Raw genomic sequence first — 21,345 nt, 5'->3', positions numbered from 1 at the left:
TTTCTCTGCTTTTTGGTATTCCTCCATTGAGAATTCTTTGTTTAACTTTGTACTCCATTTTTTAATTAGATTACTTGATTTGTTGTTGTTTAACTTCTTGAGTTCATTATATATTGTGTATATTAGACTTCTGTCAGATATAAAGATATTGATAAAGATTCTTTCCCAATCTGTAGGATATCATTTTGTTCTGAAGACTGTTAATCTTAGAGACTGTACTGTTGGTATTTTGTTCTGGAAGTTGTCTACTGTGCCAGTGAGCTCAAGGCTCTTCCCTATTTTTTCTTCTAACGGGTTTAGTGTATATGGTTTTGTAAAGAGGTCTTTGATCCACTTGGACTTTAGTTTTGTTCAGGGTGATAAATATCGGTCTATTTGCATTTTTGTACATTTAGATATCCAGTTAGACCATAACCATTTGTTAAAGATGCTGTCTTTTTTTGCATTGTATAGTTTTGGCATCTTTTTTCAAGAATCAGTTGTCCATAAGTATGTGGGTTTATTTATGGATCTTCTGTTAGATTACATTCACACACCAGTTTGTTTCTATGCCAGTACCATGTAATTTTTAATTACTGTTGCTCTATAGTTAAGCTTGAGATCAGGGAGATGGAGATACTTCCAGAAGATCTTTTACTGTACTGGTTTGTTTTAGCGATTCTGGGTTTCTTGTTATTCCATATGAAGTTGAGAATTTTTTTTCAAAGTATGTAAAGAATTGTATTGGTAATTTGATGGGAATTGCATTGAATCTGTAGATTGCTTTTGGTAAGATGGCCATTTTTATTATGGTAATTCTGACAAGTCATGAACATGGGAGATCTGTCCATCTTCTGATATCTTCTTCTATTTCTTTCTTCAGATCCTGAAACTTTTTTTTTTTTCCCATACGAGTCTTTGATATGCTTGTTTAGTTACATCAAGGTACTTTATATCTTTTTTTACTATTGTGAACAGTGTTGTTTTGTTAAGCCTGGCACAAATCTGTTAGGCCTGGCAGGAGCCTAACTATCTGAGAGGCAACTGAAGAAAACTCTTGGAGGCTATATAGATGCAAATGCAAGAGGTTTACTCAGGCCAACGTGCAATGGGGTCAGTCTGCATGTCAGCAAAGAGAGAGAGGCAGCCAGAGACAAAAGCTTCGGTTTTTTAAGGGAGGAGGCATGGGGAAGCTCAGGGGTCCCAGTCTTGACAACTCATAATTGGATGAAGGGCTAGGGTAGTTGACTTTTAAAATAATTGGTTGGTTTTCAGGTCTGGTCAGTAGTGACCAAGGTACCTGGGGAATATCTGATCTTTAAGTCATGTTGGGAATTTCCTGCTAGTGTGGATGTGGCTGCAGTTAAAGGTGGGAGGGCTCATCCTGTATCTTCTCTGAAAATCAAGCCTGCGGGTCTTTGGTCAAAGGTCAGGGGATGTTCAGGAGAAGAATTGAGGCCATCTGAGTTAATTGCTAGGCAATGTTATCTCTCAAGGGTGGATCTGGTCATTCTTCTTTGCTTAGTGGAGGTCTTTACTTGCTCACTTCCTTATCTCTGCCTACACAGATGACCAGAGTCTGGGGCGGTTACATTCCTCCGTTCTCTGGAAAAGTACTGTGAGGCTTTAATTAACACTTTAATTAACACGGGCCTGAAACTTGAAAATATAGGTTACAAAGTTAGTCTGATTGCTCCAGTTTCCCTTATTTCTTTCTCAGGGCAACAGAATTTTTTTTTGAGTTAATTTTGTATCCAGCCACTTTGCTGAAGGTGTTTATCAGCTGTAGGAGTTCCCTGGTAGAATTTTTGGGGTCTTTCATGTATACTATCATATCATCTGTAAAGAATGATACTTTGACTTCTTCCTTTCTGAACTGAATCACCGTGATCTCCTTTAATTGTCTTATTGCTCTAGCAAGGACTTCAAGAACTATGTTGAAGAGATAGGGAGAGAGTGGGCAGCCTTGCCTTGTGATTGCAGTGAGATTGATTTAAATTTCTCTCCATTTATTTTGATGTTGTCCATAGTCCTGCTGTGTATTGTCTTTACTGTGTTCAGGTAAGAGCCTGACTTAGGTGTCTTTCTTGTATGCAACAGAAGGTTGGGCCTTGTTTACATACCCATTCTGTTAGTCTTTTTTGTTTTGTTTTGTTTTGTTTTGTTTTGTTTTTTTAGAGTTGAGTCCATTGATTTTGAGAGAGATTAATGGCCAGTGGCTGTTAGATGCTTTGATTTTACTGTTGGTTGTGGTAGTGTGTTTGTGTGCTTGGCTACTTTTAGTTTTGTTGTAGTAAGGTTATTTATTTTCTGTGTTTTCCTGAATGTAGCTAGCTTTCCTGAGTTGTATTTTTCCTTCTAGTATCTTCTGTAATGCTGGATTTGTGGGTAGGTATTGTTGAAATTTGTTTTTGTCATTGAATATCTTGTTTCCTTCATCTATGAAGACTGAGAGTTTTGCTGGGTATAGTAACCTGGTTTGATATTTGTGTTCTCTTAGGGTATATGATATCCTCCCAGGCTCTTCTGGCTTTCATAGTCTCTGTTGAGAAGTCAGGTGTGATTCTTACTCGTTTACCTTTTTATGTTACTTGACATTTTTCCTTTGCACCTTTTAATATTTTTGTCTTTGTTCTGTATACTTACTGTTTTGATTATTATGTGGTGGGAGTATCTTTTTGGTCTAATTTATTAGGTGTTCTGTAGGCCTCTTGTATGCTTATAGGTCTCTCCTTTAAATTAGGAAAATGTTATTCTATGATTTTGTTGAAAATATTTTCTGGGCCTTGGAGATGTAAATTTTCTTTTTCCTCTATTCCTATTATTCTTAGGTTTTGTCTTTTCATGTTGTCTTGAATTGCTTGGATGATCTGTCTCAGGAATTTTTTTTTCAATTTAACATTTTCTTTGATGGATACATCAATTTCTTCCATTGTACCTTCCACTCCTGGAATTCTTTTTCTATCTCCTGTAGTCTGTTGGTTTTGCTTACCTCTGTAGTTCCTATTTTATTGCCTAAGTTCTTCCTTTCCATGATTCCCCTGTGTTTTCTTTTATTTTCCCAATTCTATCTTCATATCTTAAGCCATTTTGTTGATTTTCTTCAACTTTCTGACTCTATTTTTCTGTTTTTCCTTCAATTCCTTCACCTATTTGTTTGAACATTCAACTGTTTCTTTTATATCTCTTAGTGATTTAATTATTTCCTATCTGAAGGCCACAAACTGGCTGCATCTTCTTGTGTTTCTTTATGGATCACCATAATCTATTTGTCTTCATCTTTCTCTATTTCTATACAGGTGGACATAATCTGTTTGACTTTATCTTCCTCTATTTCTTTAAGCATTTTATTTGTTCCCTTTATTATCCTTTTTATAAGCATAGATGTAAGGTCATCTTGAATTTCACTTATGATAGGGTGTCCGGGCTTGCTTGTTCCTGGATAACTGGGTTCTTGAGATTCCATATTGCTTGGTTGAGTTATATGCTGGCCTCTACCCAATGGGCTGTCTCAGTTGTTACCTGTTAGTTTATGGTGCCTGCTGGAATCCTGGGTTGGGGAGGACCCCCCTTTGTAAGAAGATGATTTTTCCTGAAGGAGGCCTCCTCAGCTTTTGGGGTATGGTAACCAAATGGCCGATGCTTTTAAGGAATTGCCAGAGCTCACCTCAGGCCTATGGACCTGAGGGGTAACTGGGGTCTTTGGTAGTATTGGGGGCTCTCTTCTCACCAGGAGAAGTCCTGGAGACAGTTGTCCTGCTGCTTGGTTTCTTGCTCTGAATTTAGTGTGCCACTGCTGCTGCTCTTACACAGTGTTTTCTGGGCACAGCCCTTTTGAAGAACGAGGAGCCCCACAGTTTGGTAAGTTTAGCTAGGGATACCTGGTTTTACCTTGTAGCAGTATCTGGGGAATGATCCCATGGATTCCAGGCTTCTGTAGGTCTGAGACTGGAGCTCTGTGCCCCAGTACCCAAATAAGAATCAGTGGCATGTAAGCACATCACTCATGTGTGCATCAGGAGGCTAGAGCCTGGAGACTGCTGGAACACAGAAACTTTTCCTGAGCTGGATTTCCTGAGGTCGGACCTGATATTTCCCATACTGAGGGGTTTCCTCCCAACAGGGAGACCCCAGTCTGTGGTCTGTGGTGTTTGGGGGTCCACAGTTCTTTCTGGGATGATGGGTATATCATGCAGGCACAGGCTAGAGGTTCCATGTTGGTGACTGGGCTCTAGCAGGAATCCAGGATCTTTTCCTGAGGATTTTATTTTTTATGGGGGGGTGGGGTGGTGGCTGAGTGCCTTGAGTTTGGACTGGTGTTTACCTCATCATGGGGTTTCCTCACAACAGAGAAACTCAGTCTCTAGTTCCCTGGGGCCCACAGTTCTGCCTGGAACAGTGAGTCAGGAGAGCAAACAGGTCTCTGGGCTTGTGGCTGAGTGCCTGCCAGAGTTGGGTGCACAGACACATCTCTGTGCTGGTGGCTGAGAGTGTGCCAGACCCCGGGTCCTTTTCCAGGGATTGTCTGGGTGATCTGAAGTCAATCCTGATTGCTTTCTTCACCATGGGGTTTTCCTTTGACTGGAAATCTCAGTCTCTGGTGTTGTGGTGCCCACAGTTCAGTCTGGGATGAGGATCAGAGCATGTAGGCATGTGTCTCTGAGCTGGCAATGGAGTGCCTGCTTGGACCTGGGAACTCTTCCGGGTTTTAGCTGGGTCACCTGAAACCGATTGTTTCCCACACCATGTAGTTTCCTCTCACCTGGGAAACACAACTGCTGATGTTTTAGGTCCCATAGTTCTGTCTGTTGATCGCTGTGCAGTCACTGCTGTCCTGCTCATCAGACATAGTGTCCTGTTGGCACTGCTATCTTGGAACACCCTCTGTCTTACCTTTTCGAACACTGCTCTGTTTTTATATCTTTATTTTATTTATGTTTTTGATTAGAAACACTTTTTAATGTTTTAAAGCTATTATATAACTATTATACTTCATTTACTCCCTGTTTTATCTGTACATCCTATAACTTATATCTTTCTCTTGTGAACCTAGGCCATCGACCTCTGTGATCCAAATCCAGTGCTGATGCTAATGCTCTGCGTCTACATGTATGAAAGGCTCCCTACATACCTCCCCAAGAAAGTGGTACCATTCTCTTGTACTCTGTATGAGTCTGTGCATGGACAGGTAAGATGGTAGTTAGGACCAAAGCTCACATGGAATGAAATATTTAAGGGAGTTTTAGATGATGTTTTCCTAAAAAATTAATAGCAAATGTCTATGTGATACAGTTTTACTGAGATTGAACAAGGTTTGTCAAATAGTTTCTTCTAACAAAAAAATAATAAAGGAGCAATTTGTGCTTAGTAATCCTCACTTGATATAAAAATTATTCCTTTCTCATTCATAACTTATAGAATATAATAATCTTCTATATGGCTGTTAATTAAACAATTTTAAAAGATTCATATTTTTTCTTTTCTCAGCTTGTTTTATGTATTCATCTTTATGTACATTTGGGATGAGGTTTAATTTAATATTCTTCTTTCCAATATCCCGGAATTTGTCTTCAAAATTATGACATTGTGACCATTAACTTTATTATCTTTTAATAAAAACCAGTATAGGTTATTGATTTGAATGATGGTTTATATTGATTTAGTTAATTATCAGGAAGATTTTAATTTTTTTTCTCAAAGTATTGAATGCTCACTTTAAGGAAAAAAACAGGGTCTTCTAAATTTTTATTAGAAAACATTAAACTGGCATTTCTTTGCTTTAATTGCATTTGTTTCATTCTTGCTGTCAAAAAATAAATATGAGTTTTATTAGGAGTGTTGATTGTAGCAATTCCCTAAATGCTATGAAAGTGAAGGATCTTGGCTAGAAACTATCATTGTACTGGAAGGCTTTTACTTGTAAAAGAAAGCATCATAATTGGAAGTGTTTTGTTTAAATTTTTAGGAGAGAGAGCCTCAACAATTCTCAGTACTTATTTTTATTTATATCATGTTTATATCTCTTTATATTTCTTGTTTCCTGTTATTTACTGATCTCTCATCCACTCTGTGTGAGTATATCTTCACATGCATGTACAATTGTGTTTACCCTTATGTACATATGGAAGTCAGAAAACAAATTGTGGGAGTTGGTTATCTATTTCCACTGTGTGGTTCTCGGGGATAAAACTCAAGCTTGCAAGTTTAGATGCAGATGTCTTTTCTTTTTGATCATGTGACCAGCTCTTGTTTCTGCTTATTCAAAGTGATCAATAACGTACTAAGCTGCTGCTCAGTGACTGTGCATGTATTTGTCAAGCATAGGACTGTAAAACTAAGGAAAATGTTAATACTAAAATAATTTTTAAAAGTATCCTTCTGTTATTATGTTTGTGAAAAAAAAAAGGGATGAAATTCAAGTCTTTATATATACCAGGCAAGAGCTGTTCCTGTCCTCTCAACCACCAATCCAACATCAGCTAAGGATTAAATGTAAGCATGTATTAATATGTTAAAAGATTTGAAGCCATTCAAATGAGAACTATGTCTCTCATTTCTATATTTATTAAAAGTTATCTTTGTCATGGAATATTTTGTTTTCTTGATCTATGTTGATTGAAAGTTTTGCTGTTCATAGTAGTCTGGATTGACACCTGTGTTCTCCTAGAGTCTGCATAACATCTTTCCAGGCCCTTCTTACTTTCATGGTTTGTGTTGAGAAATCTGGTGTGATTCTAATAGCTCTACTTTTCTATGTTACTTGACCTTTTTCCCTTGCAGTTTTAATATTTTGTCTTTTTAAAAAATTATATATTTTTATTAATTACAGTTTATTCAGTTTGTATCCTAGCTGTACCCCATCCCCCATCCCTTCCCAATCCCATCATTACTCCCTCATCTCCTTCTAAGTCCCTCTCCAAATCCACTGATAGGGGAGATCCTCCTCCTTTTCCATCTGGCCCTAGCCTCTCAGGTCTCATCAGTAATGGCTGCACCGTATTCCCCTTACTTGGGAACCCACATTGATACTGGGCTACCATGTGCTATATCTATGTAGGGGTTGTAGGTTATCTCCATGCACTGTCCCTGGTTGGAGTATCAGTCTCAGAAAAGACCCCTGTGCCCAGACGTTTTGGTTCTGTTGCTCTCTTTGTGAAGCTCCTGTCCTCTCCAGGTCTTTTTATATCCCCCTTCTTTCATAAGATTTCCTGCATTATGCCCAAAGTTTGGTTTTGAGCTTTAGCACCTGCTTTGATATGCTGCTGGGTAGAGTCTTTCAGAGTCCCTCTGTGGTAGGCCTGTTTCCTGTTTTCTCCCTCTTCTAATGTCCATCCCATTTGCCTTTCTGATTGAGGATTGATCCTCTTACCCAGCGTCCTCTTTCTTGCTTTGTTTTTTTAGGTGAACATATTTTAGTATGTTTATTCTATAGTCTATCTCTAATACCCACATATAAGTGAGTATATACCATGTGTGTCTTTCTGCTTCTGGGATACCTCATGCAGGATGGTCTTTTCTAGATTCCCCCATTTGCCTGCAAATTTAATGATTCCCTTGTTTTTAATTACTGAGTAGTATTCCATTGTGTAAATTTACCAGTATCTGTTGTTATGTCCCAATTTTTGTTACTGATTTTGCTGATTTGAACAGTTTCTCTCTGCCTTTTATTTAGTTTTTCTAAGAGTTTGTCTATGTTGTTGATTTTCTCAAAGACCCAATTCTTGGTCTTATTGATCCTTTGAATTATTCTCTTTTTTTCCTAATTCACTGATTTCAGCTCTGAGTTTGATTATTTCCAATAGTCTACTCCTCTTCTTTTTTTGTCTGCTTCCTTTTTTTTCCTAGGGCTTTTATGTGTGCTGTTAAGTTGCTTGTATGAGATGTCTTAAACTTCTTCCTAGAGGCACTTTGTGCTATGAAATTTCTTCTTAGTACTGCTTTCATTGTGTCCCTTAAGTTTTGGTAAGTTGTGCCTTAAGTTTTCTTGAATTTTAGGAAGTCTCTATTTTTTTTTTTCATTTCTTCCCTGACCAAGCTAAGTAAAGAGTTGTTTAATTTCCATGTGTATATAGGCTTTTTATTATTTATATTATTCTTGAGCTCTAGTTTGAGGCCATTGTGGTTTGATAGGATACAAGAGATTATTTCAATCTTATATCTGTTGAGCCTGACTATATTTCTTTGTGCCCGACTATAAGGTTAATTTTTGAGAAAGTTCCATGGGGTGTTGAAAAGAAGGTATAGTCTTTTTTTGAGGGGTGTAAAGTTCTGTAGGCATATATTTGATGTACATTTGATTTAGGACCTCTGAAAGTGTCATTATTTCCCTATTTAGCTTCTGTCTAAATGATATGTCTTTTGGTGAGAGTGGAGTGTTGACTTCTTTCACTATTAAAGTGTTGGAATCAATGTGTGATTTAAGCTTTAATAATGTTTCATTTACAAATGCAGGTGCTCTACTATTTGGGGTATAGATGTTCAGAATTGTGATGTCCTCCTGATAGATTTTTCCCTTGATGAGAATCAAATTTCCCTCCTCATCTTTTTTATTAATTTTGGTTGAAAGTCTATTTTATTAGATATTAGGATAGCTACTCCAGATTTTTTTCTGGGTCCATTTGCTTGAAAAACATTTTTCCAGCCCTTCACTCTGAGGTAGTGTTTATCTCTGTTGCAGAGGAGTTCCTTGGATGCAGCATAATGTTGGATCCTGTTTCTGCACCATTCTGTTTGTCTGTGCCTTTTTATTGGAGAATTGAGGCCGTTGATATTAACAGATATTACTGATCAATGAATATTAGTTCTTATTATTGTGGAGTAGGTGGTAGGCTAAAGCCTGGAGTCGAACAGTTCTTGAATCAGGGGTGAGTTGTGAAAGAAAATTCAGTAAACCAACACACTACACATGGGATCTGTTCAAGAGGGCTTTCTGTATAAACTAGTCACTCAGGATATTCCAATAATCTTTTTTTATAATAAGAGACAAGCACCTCAGTACAACGAAGGAGTACAATTTGCCTGAAAATTTTTATAATTTCCTTTGGTTTTGATTGCTAATAGTATTCCATTGTGTAAATGTTCCACAATTTCTGTATCCATTTTTCAGTTGAGGACATCTAGGTTGTTTTCAGATTCTGACTACTATGAATAAAATTTCCATGAACATAGTTGAGCAAACTTCCTTGTTGTATGGTTGAGCATATCACATATATATGTATATATGTAATATACGCATATAGCGGTATACATGGATCGTGAGGTACGACTATTCCTAATTTTGTCAGAAAGCAACAGATTGATTTCCCAAGTAGTTATAAAATTTTATGTTCCAACTGGCACTGGAGGAGGTCTCTCCTGTCTCCACAGCCCCTCTAGAATTTGTTCCTTGAGTTTTCAATCTTAGCCATTCCAATGGGTGTGAGGTAGAATCTTGGGGTCCTTTTTGTTTGTATTTCTAGATGACTAAGGACACTGAGCTCTTTTTAAATGTTTCTCTGCCTTTCAGTATTCTTCTGTTGAAAATATTCAGTTTAACATTGTACACCATTTTTTTAATGGATTACTTGGTTTGTTGGTGTTTAACTTCTTGAGTTCTTTATATATGTGTTTCTCCCTTATTTTTCTGAATTTCCGTTCTGTTTGCATATATTTAAAATTATATCAAGAAACATACCCTCAATAGTGAAGTAGCTGTGTGATTATTATTATTATTTTATTGTTATCACTGTTATTATTTATCTCCTTTTTCCTCTTCTTGTCTTCTTTCTCTTCTTACCCTGCTTCTGATCTTCTTATATCTTTGTCCTACCCAACTTCTTCCTTCTCTTCCTTCTTCTTCATACTATCCATGCTTGTAGCAAAAAGCCTACACAAACATGGAAACTGAAAATTTTGCTATTCAATTACAGGTGGGTCAGGGAAGAAATGAAAAAAAAAAAGAAATTAAAGACTTCCTTCCTAGAATTCAATGAAAATGAAACAGTGTACTCAAACTTATGGAACACAATTACAACAGTGAGGAAAGTTCATAGTAATAACTGCTTTCAGAAAGAAATTAGAGGCATCTCATACAAGAAACTTCACAGTGCACCTGAAAGCCCTAGAAAAAAAAAGTAGCAGACATACCCAAGAGGAGTAGACAGGTTGAAACCATCAAACTCAGGGCTGGAAACAGTTAGCTAGAGACAAAGAGAACAAAGAATCAATGAAACCCAGATCTGGTTCTTTGAAAAAATCAACAAGATAGACAAATCCTTGGCCAAATTAAATAAAAGGCAGAGAGACACTATCCAAATCAAGAAATTCAGAAATGGTCAAAGAGCCTGCCATTGAGTTCCTGTTAGAAATAGTCCTTGTTCCCCTTACTATGGGAAACCAGTTGGTAACTGAGCTACCATGGGCCACATCTGAGCAGAGGTTCTAGGTTATATCCATTCATGGTCTTTGGTTGAGTGTCAGTCACAGAACCACGGGCCACATCCGAGCAGAAGTTCTAGGTTATATCCATTCATGGTCTTTGGTTGAGTGTCAGTCTTAGAAAAGACCCTGTGCCCAGATATATTTGGTCCTTGTGGAGCTCCTATCCTCTTCACTCTCCAAGGGAGGAACAGTACTGTTAGGCCACAGAGGAGGACTTTGCAGCCAGTCCTGAAAATACCTGATAAAACAGGGTCAGATGAAAGGGGAGGAGGTCCTCCCCTATCAGTGGACTTGGAAAGGGGCAGGGAGGAGATGAGGGAGGGAGGAGATGAGGGATTGGGGAGGGAATGAGGGAGCAGGATACAGCTGAGATACAGAGTTAACAAAATGTAACTAATAAGAAAAATAAAATAAAAAAGAATAGGTCACTAATTCTTAAAAAAAAAGAAAATCAGAAATGAAAAGGAGGACATAAAAATATAGACACTGAGAAAATCCAAACAATAATTAGGACTTACTTCAAAAGCTTATATACCACAAAATTTGGTGATTGATTCCACTTACCAAAGCTGAATCAAGAACAGGTAAATAAATTAAATATTAAATAGTCCTATATCCCCTATGGTATATTGAAACTATCATCAAAACTCTCCCATCACACACACACACACAAAAGCCCAGTGCCACATGGTTTCAGCCCGGAATTCTACCAGGCTATCAAAGAGCTAACTCCAATACTCTTCAAACTATTTCACAAAATAAAAACAGAAGGAACATTAACAAACTCATTCTATGAATCCACAGTCACCTTGATTCCTAAACCTCACAAAGACCCAACAAAGAAAGAGAATTTCAGGCCAATCCTTCTTGTGATCATAGATGAAAAAAACTCAACATAATACTCACAAAACGAATCCAAAAACACATCAAATATATCATCCACTATGACCAATTATGTGTCATCCCAGACATGCAGGGGTGTTTCAATATATGGAATTCCAAAAAATAAAATAAAATAAAAAGGAAGGAAAAAACACCCCACATCATCATCTCCTTAGATGCTGAAAAAGCATTTGATAAAATCCAATACTTATTCAGGTTTAAAGTTCTGGAGATATCAGGGATAAAAAGCACTTACCTAAACATAGTAAATACGATACACAGCCAGCCTATAGCTAACATCAGACTAGTTAAGTAATCAAACTGATTAACTAATTAATCAAATTAATACCACCGAATTCAGGGACAAGTCAAGGCTGCCCACTCTCTCCATATCTCTTCAACATAGTGCTGGAAGTCCTTGCTAGAGAAATAAGACAGTTAAAGGAGATCAAGGAGATTCAAATCAGAAAGGAAGAAGTCAAAGTATCACTATTTGCAGATGATATGATAGTCTACATGAATGACCCCAAAATTCTAATAGGGAACTCCTACAGCTGATAAACACCTTCAGCAAGGTGGCTGAATACAAAATTAACTAAAAAAGTCAGTAGACCTCCTGTATATAAAAGACAAATGGGCTGAGAAAGAAATTAGGGAAATAACACCCTTCACAACAGCCAAAAAAAGACTTAAAGTACCTTGGTGTAACTATAACCAAGCAATTCAAAGACTTGTATGATAAAACTTTAAATCTCTGAAGAAAGAAATTGAAGAAGATATCAGAAGACAGAAAGATCTCCCATGTTCATTGCTCATCAGGATTCTGATAGTGGAAGAGAATGAGTTTCAAGCCAGCCTGGGATATGTAGTGAAGCCCTGTCCAAAATGCATGTAAAATCTAAGTCTTACACATTTCAGTTAATAGCATATATTAAGCTGAGTATTTTCATGTGCAGAATGTCTAAACTTCTGTGTTAAGGGTAAAAATTGGTGCATTTGTATAGGCTTTAATTTTCCTTATTCCATTTCTTCATCTACATAGATTTTATTGAAAAATCCAAGCTTGAAGAATTTAGTGTATACAGCTTCAATTGTTGGAAGAGATGCTGCTGACTTCTGTCTCACCCAGACTGGGAAGGTTATAACAGTTTCCCCAAAGTGAGTGTTTTAAAAATATTCTAAATTACAGAACTTGTCGGATTAAATTACAGAACAGTTAATATTTATAATAATTACTTAAATGTGAGTTTTATTTTTCTAAACTGGTAGATACATAATGAAATCCTTTCACTGAGAAATTGGACATTTGTTTTTTTCATATTCCGTTTTAATTTTGTCAAAATAATTCTACTGATATAAAAATGTTAATTTTAAGCATGTATTTAATTAATTTTAATTTAATTTATGTGTATATGGGTCATAGTGGCAACATTAAAAATTATTTGTTTATATATTACAAGTCTGTTTCATGAATGAAATGCAACTAGTACATACAAACAGTATATATAATTTCATAATATATTGCAATATGTGTAATTTCTGATTATTATGGCAACATAGTCATGATTGAAATATAGAACCTATGGAAGAAGGAAGAACAAAATAGGTAAATTCTTTAAAATTCTGCTTCCAAAAATCACTGATATAACCATATTTCTTTACCCTCTCATAATTATTTTATTGTGCATGTAAAAATGGTAAATAGATATATAGGTGATTTATATGGATATACATATGCTTCTAGTTATGATATGTGAAGTAATATATAATTACTATTTGTTTCAAATTTATTCAGTTATGTTGCATACTCATCCATGTACTGCAGAATGGACAATCCCAGAAATTATAATTGTATACTTTATCTCATTGCTATATCCCATAAGCTTAAAACAGAATACGTGAGTTAAGCATTATCTTAAAATTTCTTAATTTAATATGGTGTTCTTGCATACAATTTGAGCTCCAAAACTCAGGAATGACTCCAATATGCAAAATCCTTTATTTTCAATGAAATTTTATTTTCAATGAACTTTCACCCCATGAGTCTTTCATAGTGTTCCTTTTACACAAAATTTAGGTAACAAATGACACATCTGAATATAAGCCCACCTGTTGTATGTGGCATGTGATTTTCCCTACAAAAATATTGTTTGTACATTTCTGATAATTTCCTTGCTCTTTGCTGCTCCCTCAACAATTAAATGATGTTCTATGGACTGTGAAAATTGAGATAAGGTTTTACAGCAAGGGAATCTCTATCCATGTTCAGTATTAATATTTTTATGTTAAAGGAATTTATATTAGGTGATAATTTGTACAAAATAACTTACTATTATACAGAAAATGATAATTATTTTAAAAGTTTAAAAAAAAACAGTGGTATAAAAATGTTACTTATGATTTGGAGCCATGACAAGGTGAAGCAAGGCTGAAATATTCAGTGGTGAAAACCCAGCTTATTCTTTTACTTACATGAAAAGTCCATTACTTACATGAAAAGTGAAAGCAAGAAGTACCAGATTTCTTTTTTTTATTTATTATTCTTTATTTTTTTATTTTTCTTTTTAGTTACAATTTGTTAACTCTGTGTCCCAGTTGTATCCCGCTCCCTCATTCCCTCCCCCTCCCCAACTCCCTCCCTGGTCTCCTCCCTGCCCCTTTCCAAGTCCACTGATAGGGGAGGACCTCCTCCCCTTTCATTTGACTCTGTTGTATCAGGTATCTTTAAGGCTGGCTGTAAAGTCCTCCTCTGTGGCCTAACAGGACTGCTCCTCCCCTGGGGGGGAGGACAAAGAGCCTGCCCTTGAGATCCTGTTAAAAATAGTCCGTGTTCCCCTTGCTTTGGAAAACTACTTGGTTACTGAGCTACCACGGGCCACATCTGAGCAGAAGTTCTATGTTATATCCATAGATGGTCCTTGGTTGAGTGTCAGTCTCAGAAAAGGCCCTGTGCCCGGATATATTTGGTACTTGTAGAGCTCTGTACAAGGGAAAACCAAAGAGAACAAAGTTGACTTCATGATAGATGGGAAGAAGAAATTTCATACGACTATGATTATGTTACCATTTCATAGCCTGTAACAATTCCAAGGGTCATGAGTTAGTAAGTCTTTGAGCTAATTACAAACCAAGAGACTCAGATAGCTTCCAAGAAATGATTTTATGCTTAATCACTCTCCACTTATGTTGTTGTTTGTTTGTTTCAAAAGTATCTGTGTGCTTCATTTAAAGGTTTGTAGCAGAGCACTTAAGCTGTCAAAATGTGGCTTAGTGTCATTTTTCTATAAATTGGTGAACAGAATATGGTCCACATCTTTAGGTCTCTGCCATTAGACTACATGTTATATTAGAGTTTAAAAAAATGGAAAGAACTCTATGCTTACGAAGATGTTAATGGAGGAAATGGATAAAATGTTAAAGAAATACAGGAAGGTAAAGTCAGAGATTATGGCCATCTATAAAGAAATTTAGAAAGAAAAGGTCAAATAGATTATGGCCACATGAAAATAATAGAGGATGATACGGTCAAACAATTAATCGCCTTTAGAGAAGAAATAATTAAATCATTGAAAGAAATAAAGGAAAAAGAGGTAAGGTCAAACAAACAGGTGAAAATATTGAAGGAAAAGCAGGATAATACAAACTGGCAAGTGAAGGAAATCAACAAAATGGTTCAAGAGCTCAAGATAGAAATGGAAAAAATTAAAGAAAACAAAACTAAGGAAATCATGGAGTGGGAGAACATTGTGAAGAAAACAGGATTACAAGAGATGGAAGAAAGAATCTCAGTTGTTCATAACCAAACCTTCGGCAGAGTGCAGGGAATCAAAAAAATAAAAGGGGGGGGAGTTAATATGACCTGGAGAGGACAGTAGTTCCACAAGGACCAAATATGTCTGGGCACAGTGGCCTTTTATGAGACTGTTTCTCCAAACAAGGACCATGTATGGATGCAACCTAGAACCTCTGCTCAGATGTAGCCCTTGGTAGCTCAGTATCCAAGTGGGTACCTTAATTAGGGGAACAGGGACTACTTCAGACATGAACTCAATGGTGGGCTCTTGGACCTTTCCCCCTCCTCCCAGAAGGAGGAGCAGCCTTGCTAGGCCACAGAGGATGATTTGCAGCCAGTCCTGAAGATACCTGATAAACCAGTATCAGATGAAATGGGAGGAGGTTCTCCCTTATCAGTGGACTTGGAAAGGGGCAGGGAGGAGATGAGGGTGGGAGGGTGGGATTGGGAGGGAAAGGGGGAGGGAGATACAGCAGGAATACAAAGTTAACAAACTGTAAATAATATTAAAAATAAAAATTAAAAAAAGAATCTCAGTTGTTGAAGATACAACGGAAGACATTGATGGATCAGTCAAAGAAAATGTTAAATCTAAAAATTTCCTTATGCATCCGAGAAATCCAAGACAACATGAAAAGGCAAAATCTAAGAATAATAGGAACAGAGGGAAAAAAAGGAGATTCCCTCTCCAAAGTCAAGACTTTTTTTTTCAACAAAATCATAGAAGAAAATTTCCCCAGTTTAATGGAGAGGCATAAACATAACCCAGGATTCTGTTGCAAATACAAGAAACACACCTAAGTAAAAAAATATAGATTTTACCTGACAGTAAAGGGCTGGAAGATGATTTTCAAAGCAAATAGACCCAAGAAGCAAAAGAAGTAGTTATTTTACTACCTAATAAATTAGTCTTTCAACTGAAATTAATCAAAAGAGATGGAGAGAGATACTTCATTCTTATCAAAAGAAAAATTCACAATGAAGACATCACAATCCTGAATATTTATGCCCCCACCAAAAGGGCACCTCAGTTCATAAACATAAAATTATTAAAGCTTAAATCACACATTGTTTCAAAATAATTTGCAGTGGGAAACTTAAAACCCCACTCTCACTACAGGACAGATCATTGGGACAGAAACTAATTAGAGAAATAATGACACAGAGATCCTAAATAAAATGGAACTAATAGTTGTAAGCAGATCTTTCACTAAAACAAAAAAGAGTATATCTTCTTCTCAGCACCCCAGAGAACCTTCTCTAAAATTGAACGTATAGCTGGCCACAAAGAAAGCCTCCACAGACAGAACAAGATTGAAATGAACACTGTTATTCTATCAGACCACCATGGTTTAAAACTAGACCTCAACAACAACAGAAATAACAAAAATCCTACATGGAAACAAAGCAACTCTCTACTAAAAAACAACTGGGTCAGGGAAGAAATAAAGAAATTAAAGACTTCCTAGAATTCAATGAAAATGAAGGCACAACTTACCCAAACTTATGGGACACAATGAAAGCCATGCTAAGAGGAAGGTTCATAGCACTAAGTGCCTTCATAAAGATATTCAAGGCATCTCAAGCAACTTTACTGCACACCTGAAAGCCTTAGAAAAATAAGAAACTGTCACAGCCAATAGGAGTAGACATCCAGAAATAATCAAACACACAGCTGAAATCAATGAATTAGAAACAAAGAGAAAAATTCAAAGAATCAACGAAACCAAAAGCTGTTTTTTGAGAAAATCTATAAGATATACAAACCCTTAGCCAAACTAACTAAAAAGCAGAGAGACACTATCCCAATCAACAAAATAAGAAATATAAAGGGGGGCATAACAAAAAACACCAAGGAAATCCAAATAATTATTATGTCTTACTTCAAAAGCATATACACCACAAAATTTGAAAATCTAAATGAAATGAAGCATTTTTTTGATTGATTCTGCTTACCAAAGCTGATTCAAGAACAAATAAATAAGTTAAATAGTCCTATATCCCGTAAGGAAACATAAGCAGTCATCAAAACTCTCTCATCCAAAAAAAAAAAAAAAAAGAAAAAAAGCACAGAGCCAGATGATTTCAGTGCAGAGTTCACCCAGACCTTGAAATAAAATCTAACACTAATACTCTTCAAACTATTTCACAAAATAGAAACAGAAGAAACACACATTAGCAAACTCATTCTATGAAGCCACAGTCAACTTGATACCTAAACCTCACAAGACCCAACAAAGAACGAGAATTCAGGCAAATCTCCCTTATGTACATTGATGCAAAAATATTCAACAAAATACTGTCAAGCTTAATCAATGATCACATCCAATAGATCATCCGCTATGACCAAGTAGGCTTCATCCCAGATAGCAGTGGTGGTTCAATATATGGAAATGCATCAATGTAATCCACCATAAATACAAAATGAAAGATGCCTTAGATGCCAAAAAGAGATTTGATAAAATCCAACCCTCATTCATATTTAAAGTTCTGGATAGATCAGGGATAAAAGGCACATACTTAAATATAGTAAAGGCAATATATAACAAGCTGACAGCAAACATCAAACTAAATGGAGAGAACATTAAATCAATCCCACTCAAACCAGGGAGAAAGCAAGAATGCCTCCTCTCTCCATATATCTTCAACATAGTACTTGAAGTCCTTGCTAAAACAATAAGACAATTAAAGGAGATCAAGGGGATTCAAATCAGAAAAGAAGAAATTAAATTATCACTATTTGCAGATTATATGATAGTATGCATTGATGACCCCAAAAAATCTTCCAGGGAACACCTACACCTAAAAAACACCTTCAGTGAAGTGGCTGGATACAAATTAACTAAAAAAAACTTAATAACCCTCCTGTATACAAAAGACAAAAGGGCTGAGAACAGAATTAGAGAAATACCCTTCACAAAAGCCACACACACACACAGAAACAACGTAAAGTATATTGCTGAAACTCTAGCCAAGCAAGTGAAATACTTGTATGGAGGAAAAAAACAAACAAACAAACAAAAAAAAACAACAACAACAAAGAAGATGGCGGCGCCGGGAAGACTCTCATTCTGAGCAGCAGCAGCAGGATCAGCACAGTGACCAGCAATGAGAACTCACTGCCATAAAACACAGTCATTGTGTTTCCCAGGTGAGAGGATACTCCACGGTGGGGGATTCAATCAGCTTTTAACTCACCCAGCTAAACCACAGAAGAGATCCTGGTTCCGCCAAATGCTTGGCTGCCAGCCACCAGCCCCAGCCCCAGCCCAGAGCCATAAGCCAGTGTCTCTGTCTCTGGTTATGGTCCCAGACTGAACCGTGCGCACCACACTCTCAGAGACTGGAACTTTCAGTCGAGAGATAATCCCACGGAACAGGAAACGATTGGGACCGACTATAGGTCACCCAGACATCCCCTTGAAAAGACTCGGGTTCCACGGGCGCCCCAGGAGCCAGCCCAGAGCCAGAGCCAGGGACCCAGGCTCCTGCACAGAGCCCTGCCTGCCTGCGCACCTGATTCGCCGCCTGAGATAGAACTGTGGGTACCAGGGCACCAACGAATGAGTTTCACTGTCCGGTGCAAACACATAGGGAGGGAAACGGCTGGTCTGATCTCAGAGCACTCAGCCGAAACCCCCACCCCGAAAAGGTCTCGGGAAAATTACCCAGTTTAGCCAGACACCCAGGCTCCCAAAGGCTGGAAAGGCAGACACAGGCAGTTTCTGCGCACCAGACAGCTGGCGGAGACTGAGCCACCATCACTCAGCTGTGCTCCAGACACAGGCAGTTTCTGCGGCCAGCCAGCTGGCGGAGACTGAGCAGTGCACACCAGTGGGCAAAAAAAGAGACTGGGAGTCCCAGTCTCCAGAGAATCCACAGGGAAGGAAGAAAACTGTACTAACTTAAATAACCCAATTCTTCCCTGGAAAAAGGAGACTGGCGGGGCCGAGCCGCCATCACTCAGCTGTGCTCCAGACACAGGCACAAACAGTTGCTGCGCACCAGATGTCCAACTGGGTCACAGCAGCTGATCATTAAATTTACAGCAAGAAACTCAGAAACAGGGCAGCTGTGCTCAGGACTTCCCTGGGTGAGAGGAGAACCCTCTCGACTAACAAAGACCACAGTTAACACTCAGGTCTCTATCCCTGAGGTGAGCAGCAGCAACTCCTGAAAAAAACGCCAGCCATCCAGGGACTATACACAAAAAGCTGAGAAGACATCCTTCAGGAAAATCCAGCTTTCTGCAAAAGGGATTCTCTCCACCACAGGATCCCCAGGAACCACCAGAAAATAACCCCAAACACCTAAGATAGCACAGTGGGTAGAGGCCAGCGTAAAAGCTGAAGCAACAAAAGACAGATCAATATGGCATCTCCAGAACCCAGTTACCCAGGGGAAAGTAGCCCTGGACACCCCAGCATAACTGAAATTAAAGAGGATGACCTAACAACTATGCTCATGAAGATGATAACAGAGGAAACAAATAAGATACGTAAAGACATAGAGGAAGATAAACTCAAACAGAATATTGCCATCCGTAAAGAAATAGAGGAAGCTGCAGCCAAACAGTTTATGACCTTTAGAAAGGAAATGCTTAAAGCACTGAATGAAATAAAAGAAACAGAGTTGAAGGAACTAAAAGAAAAACAGGAAAGTACAATCAGACAGGTGAAGGAAGTAAACAAAACAACTCAAGACCTGAAGATAGAACTGGAAAAATTAAAGAAAACACAAATGGAGGAAATAATAGAGAGGAAGAATTTAGGGAAGAAAACAGGAACTACAGAGGAAAGCATAACCAATAGACTACAAGAGATGGAAGAAAAAAATCTCAGGTGTAGAAGATACAATGGAAGAAATTGATGTATCTGTCAAAGAAAATGTTAAATCCAAATAATTCCTGACACAGACCGTTCAAGAAATCCAAGACAATATGGAAAGACAAAACCTAAGAATAATAGGTATAGAGGAAAAAGAAGACTCCCTTCTCCAAGGCCCAGAAAATATTTTCAACAAAATCATTGAAGAAAATTTCCACAAGTTAAAGGAGAAGCCAATAAGAATACATGAGGCCTACAGAACACCCAACAATTTTGACCAGAAAAGAAAATCCTCCCGCCACATAATAATCAAAACATTAAGTATACAGAACAAAGAAAGAATACTAAAAGCTGCAAGGAAAAAAGGCCATGTAACATATAATGGCAAACCCATTAGCATCACACCTGACTTTTCAACAGAGACTATGAAAGCCAGAAGGGCCTGGATGGATATCATGCAGACCCTAAGAGAACACAGATGTCAGCCCAGGCTACTTTACCCCGCAAAACTCTCAGTCCTCATAGACAGAGAAAACAAGATATTCAATGACAAAAACAAATTTCAACAATACCTACACACAAATCCAGCATTACAGAAGACACTGGAAGGGAAAATACAACCCAAGAAAATTAGCTTCTTTCAAGAAAACACAGGAAATAATTAACCTTACTACAGTAAAACAAAAAGCAACCAAGCACACAACCTGATGACCACAGCCAACATCAAAATCAAGGGATCTAACAGCCACTGATCATTAATCTCTCTCAACATCAATGGACTCAACTCTACAGTAAAAAGACACAGATTAACAGAGTGGATACGTAAACAAAACCCAGCAATCTGTTGCATACAAGAAACACACCTAAGACACAAACATAGACATTACCTGAGGGTAAAGGGTTGGAAGACGACTTTCCAAGCAAACAGACCCAAGAAGCAAGCAGGAGTAGCCATTCTAATAGCTGATAAAATAGACTTTCTACCAAAATTAATAAAAAGAGATGGGGAAGGATATTTCATACTCATCAAGGGAAAATTCCACCAGGAAGACATCACAATCCTGAACATCTATGCCTCCAATACAAGAGCACCCACATATGTTAAAGAAATATTGATAAAATTTAAACCACATATAGATCCCCAAACATTAATAGTGGGAGACTTCAACACCCCACTCTCAACAAAAGACAGGTCAACAAAACAGAAATTAAAGAAACAATGTCTCTGACAGAGGTCATGAATCAAATGGACCTCACAGACATTTACAGAACTTTACACCCAAACACAAAAGAATTTACTTTCTTCTCAGCACCTCATGGAACCTTCTCCAAAATAGACCATATAGTTGGTCACAAAGCAAGCCTCAACAGATACAAGAAGATTGAAATAATCCTTTGTATCTTGTCTGATCAAAATGGAATAAAGCTGAACCTCAACAATAACAG

The 21,345-nt window shown here is 37.5% G+C and overlaps 1 protein-coding gene across 1 annotated transcript in view; it reads left to right on the top strand.

Annotated features, from left to right (window-relative positions):
* Positions 1–21,345, top strand: part of LOC129677283 (cilia and flagella-associated protein 47-like) — a 603,052-nt gene that overhangs the window by 259,672 nt on the left and 322,035 nt on the right. Inside the window, 2 exon segments of the mRNA XM_055607932.1 lie at positions 5,033–5,167; positions 12,323–12,438. Coding sequence (XP_055463907.1) covers positions 5,033–5,167; positions 12,323–12,438 — 251 coding nt within the window.

This window comes from Psammomys obesus, unplaced genomic scaffold, assembly GCF_907164565.1.
Source record: "Psammomys obesus unplaced genomic scaffold, mPsaObe1.curated_primary_1811, whole genome shotgun sequence".
Lineage (NCBI taxonomy): Eukaryota > Metazoa > Chordata > Mammalia > Rodentia > Muridae > Psammomys > Psammomys obesus.
Note: the sequence above shows the minus strand (reverse complement) of the source record. Positions and strands in the feature narration are given on the sequence as shown.